At 47.5% G+C, this 11,019-nt stretch overlaps 1 protein-coding gene across 1 annotated transcript in view; it reads right to left on the bottom strand.

Moving 5' to 3' along the window:
• Positions 1-254: 254 nt before the first annotated feature.
• The window catches only part of tacr1a (tachykinin receptor 1a), a 32,503-nt gene continuing 21,738 nt past the window's right edge, over positions 255-11,019 (bottom strand). Inside the window, exons 5-6 of the mRNA XM_084468421.1 lie at positions 9,192-9,617; positions 255-2,803 (exon numbers count right to left, since the gene is read on the bottom strand). Coding sequence (XP_084324547.1) covers positions 9,218-9,617 — 400 coding nt within the window. The 3' untranslated portion in view covers positions 255-2,803; positions 9,192-9,217. The remainder of the gene's footprint in view (positions 2,804-9,191; positions 9,618-11,019) is intronic.

The raw sequence follows: 11,019 nt of genomic DNA, 5'->3' as shown, positions 1-11,019 counted from the left end.
CGTATTGGAACACAACAGCGAGGCCGCTTCTGGTTTCCTGGAACGAGCACGGTGAATGTGGAGAGCTGGACATCGTAATCACACAAGCTTATGTCCCTCACCTGAGCACAACATGACACGGTCTGCCTGAAACAGCAGACATGCGCTCCCTGGAAATGACACCAATCCCAGAGCAAACACAATATGAAACACGCCATGTTTCAGTGAAGATGTTGGTGCCAATGACGACGACCATAAAGGGACACTTCCACTGATTAAACATATAACCCTTTTATTTTTTTTATTTTTTTGGTGCAGAGCCACTCGAACCAAAAGCATGATGACATCTTTCCAAATATAGAACATCCCACATTTGTTTGCAGGAATAAATGACAAATTCTACATACAAGATCCACAAATAAACCTGACTATGAAATACTGATTGCAAACACAATACAAAAACATTGTCGCATGTGTTAGTTTACATCAAGTTTCTCCCCGTATCTCGGCAAACAAACTCTCTGAAGGTGGTTCATTGGAGCCGTTATGCAGCGCACATCGTTGAGGTGTTGAACTGTACAGAGGTAAGTACAACTCCCACCCACATACCCCGGTGAACACAACTGCACTCCACACTGTGTGAAAGTCATATACCATGTGCTAGAGGACATTTGAGGGGAATGTACACACACACTGGTGTGAATCACAAAATATACAGAGGAAAAGCACACACTAATACTTAAAAGTAGCTCATATAAAATACCAGACAGAGGAGCAAATACTCACAAATACACAAATGATACCACGAATAATACTATATAAACTGATTAAAACCGAAGCATTTCTTGTTCTTCAACACCTAATTGCCTAACATCAACAAATTTCACACTAAATTGGTGGGCGGAGTTTGTTGGATTTGAGAGGTTGAGACAGGCACGATGGAGAGCTCCTCTGGGGCATGGAGACGGCTCTATTGGCTGACATCCCTCTCCTCCCTGGGAGAAGAGGTGGGAAACCAAGAGAGTTGACTCATTGGCCTAAAAGGTTGTTAAGCTGATTCACTCCTCTGATAGGGCCTTATATCTCCCCCTGCCCTCAGAAACTTAATTACAATGTTGTTAAATTTAAATTTTTTTGTTAAATTAAAGTTAAATTTAATAACCTGCGAACTGATGGCTTTAGCCTCCAGCTTTATTAGTTTTAATAATCCAAAAAGATGTCCAGATTTACATCTTTGGCTGCAGAAGAGGTTACTTAAGGTGCGGGTGATTATTCATTTTTAAATCTGAGAATATATATATTTATATAGAAAGAGAAAGAGAGAGCGAGAGTGAGCTTGTTTACATAAATATTACATAAATAAACTCATATTACAGTAGTCCAACACAGTAACACTGAATGTACAACAAGTTACATGTGAACAGAAAAAAAAATCTCCATGATTTTGGTAATTGGGCAATATGTTAGTCAGATTTCTGGAGATAAAAGTACATGCTCATTAGATTTTCCTTCAGAAAATGAAAAGCTGTTGCATGTGTTGTCCATTCGCGGTGACAAACAGATAAGAGTGTGACGTTGGTAGAAGTGCAGGGCCTGCTGTAAGCAGACATCATAGTTGAGACCACCTAACAAACCAAGCTTATCCCAGGCATCATATGACACCAGGGCCAAAATACACGCACACAGCAAATCACTTCCAAAAGCAGTGGCATAGTCAGGAACTGATTTTAGGGGGCGTTGATAAAGTTTCAGAAACATAAATCTTTCACAGCTTTTTTCCCTATTGATTTTATGTCAGTTTAGACATGACTCTCCTCTCTCCTGCTCTCCTCTCCTTGTCTGCTCTCCTTCTCTCCACTTCTTTCCTTGTCTCCTATCCTCATCTCCTCTCTTCTTTCCTTGTCTCCACACCTAAGCAATTCCAGTCCATATCGTGCCATTGCCACAGAGGAAGCCCATGGACTACAGGGCCTGGAGAGGAAATGACTAAACTCAGCCCAGCAGCTGACTACCATTGGAAAGTATTAGCAATTTCAGCCTGATTGTTATGAAGCATTCATAAATCATGCCATACCTTGTGTATTAATTGCAATACATGGTGTCTATGAAACACAATCCATGGCAATATTTCATATAGTATATATAGTTATATATTATTTTTAAGAATAGTATATTTAATATTTAAGTTTGACAAGTCATCTTGCTCCTTGCTTTCTATACTGATGTGTGTAACATCAGTTTTCAAGGCTTCATTTAAATAAACGGCATAACGTTTGATTTGCAATGGCAAGTCATTTCTCAATTTAATATTCTTATATACATTTGAATTTAAAAAAATCAAAGCAAAACTATAACTCCCAAAAGACTTCAAATTTTGGTAACTTCTTTTCACAATTATTGTTGTATTTCGGGGGGAGTTTGAACATGATATCCTCCACCTGGCTACGCCGCCGCCTCAGACAGAGAACTCTCTCCCCTGCCTTGAGACGGGACACCACAGTTCTTCCGCTTCCAACGTGAACAGGCAGGTCAGCGGAGACACTGATTGGCTGGGCACGTGGTTAGCCCCGCCCATCGCGCCGTGATTGATGGTGGCAGTAGGCGCACTCACACACTCACACAGCTGCCCGGTGGACATATGAAGTGGACGAAGAGAGATCGATGCTCTCCCTCTCCCTGTCCTGGGCAGCTTATCTCTGGATTCAACAGGTCGTGATGTTCTCTGGGGTCTGGGGCCGTCACTGGTCAGCTGGCCTCGATGGGGGATGATAGTGAGTGGGACTGGGACCGGGGGGACGGGTGGAGGTCATCAGGACAGCCATGCCTGTGAACACACACACACAGAAACAGGAGAGTGTTGAAGTGTGCAGACGCTCACACACACTCTCGCCTTCCTGAGCACGTCCTCATTAGCATTTCTTCTCAACCCTCCCGGAAAACAAATGATAAGATCTTTGCGTGTGTCTGTGTGTGTGTGCGCGTGCGTGTGCATGTGTTCAGCTGTCTCTAGTAAAATTAGCATGATTGGAGAGAGGAAGGAGGGAACAGAGATCAAGAGAGATAGAAAGAGTTGAGAGTGAGCAACAAAATGGAGGGGAGGAGAGGGAACATGAGTGTGTGTGTATGTGTGTGTGTGTGTGTGTTTGCATGAGTGTGTGTGCATCTGTTTGTGAGTATTTGTGTTATTATGACTGCGTATGAGTATGTGTAAGTTCAAGCGTGTGTTGGTGTGCGTGGCTGCATGCGTGCGTCGTGTGTGTTTGAAGATGGGGCTGATGAGCCTGTTTGCCTCTAACTGCCTTTCCCTCTGGCAACACTTCTCTGTGGAGAGGTCTCCATCACCGCTTGCGCATGTGCGTCTGTGTGTGTGTTAGTGTGCGTGTGTGTGTGCGTGAGAGTCTCGTTTATCAGCGAGCACGGGCGTGTTTTCGAGAGGCCCTATACAACCATGTCCTCAACATTGAGCACTAACTCGACGAGAGGAGAAGAGTTGATTACGCATTCATTAAACACCCCAGGCGGGGCCCTCTCCCCGCCCCGGCTCCACGCAGGAGGTACCATCCATCATTTAGGGGGTGAGCGGGCCCCTCTTCTTCCCCAGGCCTGCTGCTCCAGCCCGGGGGAGCGGATATGGCGCCCCATGGCCCGGGGCAGTGGGCGGTACTGCTGCAGGCTAGGGCTGTCAATGAATATTCTAAATTTGAATATATATTCAAATAGTTTTTAAAAACAGACATTGGAAGGTCAAAATTAATATTAAAATGTGTAAAAACAAACACCTGCTGTCTGCTTTGCGAGTGGGCGACCAGAACACCACAAGACAAGAGACGAGTCAAGCGACAAGTCAAGCGACAAGAGTCGGGAAGTTAAATTGCTTGCACAAAACTCTTGATCAGCACTCAGCATTTCATTGTTTTGTTTATTTAAACCGGTATGCGCAGAGAGAGTGAGGGGGAGCGAGAGAGAGAGAGAGAAAAAGAGAGCGAGCGAGAGCGAGGTCATGCGGTCTTGGCCATTAGTTAATTTACTTATTTTTGTGTAGGTAATATGTTGTCAAATATGTTTAAACTTAAATAAACTACCTATACAAGTAGTTATATCTCGTTGTATTAGTTTGTCCTGTTATTGACGTAATGCGCGTCATTGACATAATGCGCAAATATAGATATTCGAATAGTTTGAATATATGTGGTTTTTTAGAGGGAATATTCAAACGTAATTTTTGAGCAATTTTGACAGCCCTACTGCAGGCCTGGCCCGGGTTGGAGGGCAGGATTCAGATGTTAATAGAGTAGTCATGGTCATGAGTGGTCCCTCGGCATGAAGTTCCTATGTTATGTTTTGTTTTGATTAATAGTGAGTCCATCAGTGCAATGTACTATGTCTGTAGAGTCTAAACCGGTCATGCTGTGTGTTTGCTGTGAACATAACATTGCATGGCTATGATCTGTTGCAAGAAAATATCAACAGAGACAAAGAAACAGGCCTGGAATTAAAACGATGTAAACATACACACACATACACAACAGTCTTTCACCTTCGTACACACACACACACACGCACACATAACATAGCAGTACTGCTGTTATTATTCCAAAACATAACTCTTGGACGAGTTCTCGTTGGTACATACACACATTCATACAGTCAACGTACACATACACACACACACACACGCACCACACACATTCATACAGTCAACGAGCACACACACACACACACACACACACACACACACACACACTCACCACACACTACAGATATTCAAACGTACACACTCAATCACCACACACCTACATCAAAACATACACACCCACTCACTCACCACACACAACCATAAATACACACAAATGCACACACACATACACACACACACACACACACACACACACAAATCTTTCTGCAATGCCAATCGTCCTCCTCGCCCACCACCACCACCACGCCTGGGGGGAGTGCAGGTGGAATAATGTGTGTAATCCAATGAGCCTTGTCTAATGACATCATGGTTCTCCCAGGGCTCTGGGAAACAGCCTCCCAGAGACGTGAACACATGAGGCTCTTCAGACTGGGGGCGTCTGTGATGCTGCACGGACGTACGTTGTGCAGCCTGGGAGAATCACCAGAGCTTCCCCTGCACGGTTCAAATGTTTGTTTGGATTCTGTCCGTTTTAGAACATCAAACAAAACTCTAATCTAATCGGACGCACTCTGAGCGGTCGGCGTCCACTGGGGGTCAAAGTTGAAGTTGTTTTAACTTTGCGAAACTTTGAGAATGTGAGCGGTAGGTCCGCTATGAACAGAGTTGTGTCAACGCTAGGTTGGCTTTGATGTTTAACGAAGCTCGATGCTTAGGTGTGTGAGCTTAGCGTTGAGTTTGGGCAGGCGGGCTGTCTCGCAGGACGCCACTCTGATCCAGAGGAGTCCACGGCACGGCGCTGATCACTCCTTTCACACAGTAATCCCCTCGCTCACGCTTGTCTCGTGTTCTTGCTCTCCAGGACTTCAAGTAAGGTTCAGAAGTCTCGGGCAGTGGGATTTTATTGGCTTGTTAATACCGTGGCATTGATTGCTTTCTAACAACCTATGTTCTTTATTAAAAGGTTTTTATTTCCGACGTTCATAAACCACACGCCGCGGACTGTATCCAATTCAACGATTTTTCCCCCGCTCATGGCCTACGTCTGTAATCCCATCCCACTCTGAGGAACGGCTGGGTCGGATTCATATGTTTGCTACGGATTGTTGTGTGTATCGTGCATCCTCCACTTTGGTCGCGAAGAATTTGAGGGTCCTCTTGACGTCTCTGTCTGATGAGATCACTTCACAAACACAAGAACGCTCAGCCCATGGCTGGCCTACATATTATCATCAATCATCACGTTATAAGCAGGACCGATATGGAAAAATGTATTAAATCACCTGGTTTATTATATGCTTGATATTATCGGATATTATCGGTATTAAAAAGATACTAGATCACATTATAGGGATGGCCAATATGGAAAAACATATATTATATCAAAACATAATTGGTAAAAAATCTAAATATATATTGAGTACGATATTCTTTTGAATAAGTAAATAAGAGTATTGGAGCCTCCTCTTCTCTCTTATTCGCCTCCAGACCACAGCCCTGTTGGACCAGACTGCCCAGCAACATGCAGCACGCGCCCAGTACAGGCGCCCATTTAATTCCACCACAACACAATTAAGTCCAGAGGAGCATTAAGTGGTCACACTTGAACCCCACGCAGGGTACCCCCCCCCCCCCTCATCACTTTAGATGGCGCCAGCTGACATTAAGGCCCCCCCCCCCTGTCTCTTTTGTGTGCTGAGAATAGACCCCAGCGCATGCAGACCCACTGAAGGCTGACAGCAGGTGGTCCGCCATTTCCCCCCCTCCACCCCCCCCCCCCCCCATCACAGCAACCAGCACTCATGTCCTGTTGTATACAGATTCACTTTGACCCTGGTCCCCCCCTCCCTCCTCTCTCTCCCCTCCCTCCCTTCCATTCCCCCCCGACGAGCTAAAAGGATATAATAAGTCTGCTGGGAAAAGGACAGGGTGTGTGTGCGTGTGTGTGTGTGTGTCTGTGTGTGTGTGTGTGTGTGTCTGTGTGTGTACGTTTGGGTCTGTGTGTGCTTCTGCAAAGTGTGTGTCATAGTGTGTGTGTGTGTGTGTGTGTGTATTTGGGTTTGGTTCGGCACGTGTATGCATGTGTTTATGGAGCAAATGTCATGTGAGGCAGAGCAGACATGTTCTCTGCTGTGGGATGGTGCTGGTAGTAGAGGTTGGGGGGGGTGGTAGAGGAGGGGTGGTGCTGTGTCGGGTAATCTCTTCCGAGTTGGAACCACCCGCAGTCATACTTGTCCTCTCTCCTTCTCTCCCTCTCCTTCTCCTCCTCTCTCCTTCTCTCTCCCCTTCTCCTCCTCTCTCTCCTACTCTCCCTCTTTTTCTCCTTCTTTCTCCCCTCTCTTTCTCTCTCACTCCCTGGCCCCCCCTCAGTCTCTCACCTCTCTCGCTCTCTCTCTTTCTCTCTCCTGAACTCCCTTTCCCTCGACCCCGCCCCCCCTCAGTCTCTCTCCTTCTCTCTCCCCCCCCCTCTCTCTCTCTCCTGAACTCCCAAGGAGGTGTGCCGGCTGCCTTTACCTGCACTCAAGGTTCTGGGTTCGATCCCCAGTGTCAACAGTTTAGTTCTATGCTTCGTTGAGCAGGTTGCCCTAATCCCCACCTGGAACTAATCACATCATCTGAATTCACTCTAAGGCACTTTGTATAACAGTGTCTGTAGATTACTAAATAAATAGTCAATACTGAGCATTACATCCTGAGCATTAGCTCAGGAGGTAGAGCAGGTTGGCTGTTAACCGCAAGGTTGGTGGTTCGATCCCCGGCGCTTCCAAGCGAGTGTCGTGGTGTCCCTGAGCAAGACGCCTCACCCTAATTGCTCCTGACAAGCTGGCTGTCGCCCTGCGTGGTTGACTCTGTCGTCGGTGTGTGTGTGAATGAATGGGTGAATGTCAGTCAACACTGTAAGGCGCTTTGGATGAAAGAGCTATCTAAATGAGGAACATTTACTATATATATGGGCATCTTCATAGAACATACTGGCAGTCATGATTTCATTTTTCTATACTTTTTATTTTTTATTCCTGTCTCGTCGATACAGGTAGGCAGCCGGTGAACACGTGGCCGACGGCTGTGTTTGGTGCTAGCCTCTCCATCTAGGGCCCATACTGTCGGGGTCCATTTTCAGCCTAACGTGAACACACAGCACTCCGACGTCTCCATCTGTGCACCGCCGCAGTGTGATGTCATGAAGTGTGCAGTGCAGTGCAGTGCACTGCACTGCACAATAGGTTTGTTACCAAATCATTTACATTTACATTTACGGCATTTAGGGTATTTAGCAGATGCTTTTATCCAAAGCGACTTACAATAAATACATTTCTCAGAGGAAGAGAAACCATATATCCTCTGTCGGTACAGTAAGGATGCTCATAGAACCAAGCACCATGCACAAACTCCTTGTTAGGTTAACCCATTCCGCGTATACAACAGAGCAAATCCCCTTCACTATGGGAACCAGTATGCAGAACACCACGTGATAACATCTCACACACGCAAAGAAAATCACCTCCGTGTTCACAGCCGGTTCACAGCGAGTGTGATTTTATTTTTCTCTCACTTCATCGATGAACAACCCCCCCCCGCTCTCTCCCGCTACATTCTCACCCAAAAAACCAACTCTCACGTTACCCTGGGCTCCGTCTCCCCAGCACGGGTGGGGGGGGGGGGGGGGGGGGGGGGGCCGGGGGGGGGCGGGGGGTGTGAGGCACGCGGGGACCTGCGAACCGCCTCCACGTCACGCCGTACGTAGAGAGGCCGGGGACGCGAGGAGACGCGAGGACGAACGCTCGGTTTTAAAATGAGCATGATGGATGTGACGATGTGCGTCTTGTGAATGTGTTTGTGGCGTCGTTGACGATTCCCTCCGCTTGCGCCTTTAGTCGCTTTTTTTCTTTTCTTTTAACTCACGCCGGTTATTTTCAACCTGGGTGTTTCTCTGGATGACATCATATTGGTTCTGTCTCTGTCTCACAAACCAGACCAGGTGTTTGTTCCGGCGCTACACACACCGCTACACACACCAGGGCAAGCACATACACACACACAGCAGTACACACACGCTATACACAGACGCCTGTACACACACACGCGTGCACACACGCCTGTACACACGCACACACACCTGTTCACCCACCTCTACACACACCTGTATACATACTAGGCCTGGGGGATATGGCTGAAAGACATGTCACGCTATAACTTCATCATATTGATCGATATCGATAACTAGTGATGCTTTTAATGACCTAAAAAGACTAGGAATGACAATGCTGGATTTAAACACTTCTGTTTAACACTTAATGACCTTCCACTGTTCTTCATCGATAAATACTCCAATGTCGATACAACAATGAAAAACACTCAAATATTGTAAATAAGTACAGAACCGTGTTTGTGTAACAAACCCAGCTGCTAGATTCAGTGGTTCAATAGTATATATTGAACATGTTTTATATTGATATTGATCAAAAGTCTATCACGATACGATAATGTATTGTTTTATTGCCCAGGCCTAATACATACATGTACACACACCTGTGCACACACACACACACACACACACACACACCTGTATACACACCTGTGCTTCCTGCCAGGCTCCGCCCCCTACTCCTGCAGGTTGTGGCTGGAGTAGAAGCTGGACGTCTCGGACACCGTCTTGGAGACGCTGCGGGACGAGGAGCCGTTGGAGGCCAGGTCCAGGGAGGAGCGGCGCGCCCCCCCGCCTCTCCCCCTCCCCCCGGCCCCTCCGTGGGGGGCTCCGGGCACCGCCGCGGCCCCCCCCGGCGGGCCCAGGGTGGCGGGGGTGGGGCCGGTCCTCCTGGCGCGCGGCTCTCCCTCTTCGGTCAGATGCATGACCGTGGACACGCTGGTCTCCATGCAGCTGGTCTTGTACACGCTGGTCTGCGTGTGCAGGTAGCGGGTGGACTTGAGCTCCAGCCCCTCGTAGGTCCCCCGCGGGACGCAGGGGCAGCAGCCCAGCGCCTGCTTGAAGCCCGCGCGGAACCTGGGGGGGGGGGGGGGAGCAAACACACATAAATAAAAGAAATACACACATAAAATACAAGCATGGAGAGTGGACATGCATAGACATGAATCCAGTGGAATCACACATGCACACACGTAGGTACATGCACATACACACAGAGGATGTAAAGACGGAGACGCACAGAGATACACAGATCAACATTTGCTTACATTTTAGAAATACAAATTTAAGCCCAGATGGACACTCAGTAAAAGCACAAAGACGCACACACACAAGGGGTGTGTTTTAGGGTCAGCAAAAGGTTTGTGGAACACTTAAAACACGAAGAGCAACTAAAACTATAATGCACTTTTTTCTACAAAATAAAATACCGGCCTAAATGTTCTACTCAGATTCATCAAACAAGCAATATGAAGAGAAGAGGAAAACTAAGGCCAATAAGCACTAAGGCAGCGCAAGCTCCCGTAGAGGGAGGGAGGGAGGGCGGAGTGGGGGGGTGGGGGGGGGGGTCTTTGGTGTGTCGGGCGGAGGTGAGGGAGGGAGAGAGAGCCGCTGCAAAGCTTGTCGCACATTTGAATTCCAATATGTCGCCCAATAAAGAGGAGCTGTGCCGCCCGTGTGTCGGGTAAGGCAGACAAAGTCCCCGTCCACCACTCCGACACGGGTCTCCATGTTGAGCGTGTGATGAGACCGAGAGACGAGGAGGGGGAGGGACCAGTGTGTCTGGTCATTTGTCAGGGGATGTCCCTCATTCAGCCACCCGCCTGCGCCCCCGCTCCACTTTTTCCCTCTTTCTTTACTACGGGACAAAAAGCAATCAGAAAATTCATCGACGGGCTTTCTTTTTTTCCCTTCTTTCTAGTAGGAATGCTAACAAGTCAGGGCATGTGCAGCCAGCTGTTTATGTTCAGTCCACAGCAGCGCTCAAGTGCTTTCTCCCCAGGAAAAGAGCAGGGAACAAAATGTCGTTCTCCCCATGCCAGCGGCCTCATGAGACCGTCCTGTTGGCTGAAGACCAGGCTGTCCTCGCTCCGGTTGAAACTGACTTTGAATTCCAATATGTGGACAGGCCAATCAGCGCTAATGGGGGGGGGGGGGGGGGGTAGCGCATAACGAGCCAGGCCTCGACCTGGCATTGGTTTCCATAAATGGGCCGGTCTTACGTCGTTCAAAAAAGTCCAGCCAACCAGATAAAATATTGAAGTGATGCTCTTACTATCTTCGCTCTTGCCAAATCCAGTTGGAAGTCAAACAAAAGATGAGAAAATCTTTCATTGAAATTCATATTGTCTTTTCCATCTTTATAAAACTACTGGACCATCAATTGGCCTAGCCTTCCTTGGGCTCCCCTGTATTTGAAATTCTGCAGACAGCGGTGCAGCGCACATTCTGACCTGAACCTCCCTGCACCCTGCCGCTG

The sequence above is a fragment of the Micromesistius poutassou genome, assembly GCF_964030765.1.
Source record: "Micromesistius poutassou genome assembly, chromosome: 5".
NCBI classification, from domain to species: domain Eukaryota; kingdom Metazoa; phylum Chordata; class Actinopteri; order Gadiformes; family Gadidae; genus Micromesistius; species Micromesistius poutassou.
The sequence above is the reverse complement of the archived record's forward strand: the minus strand, read 5'-3'. Positions and strand labels throughout refer to the sequence as shown.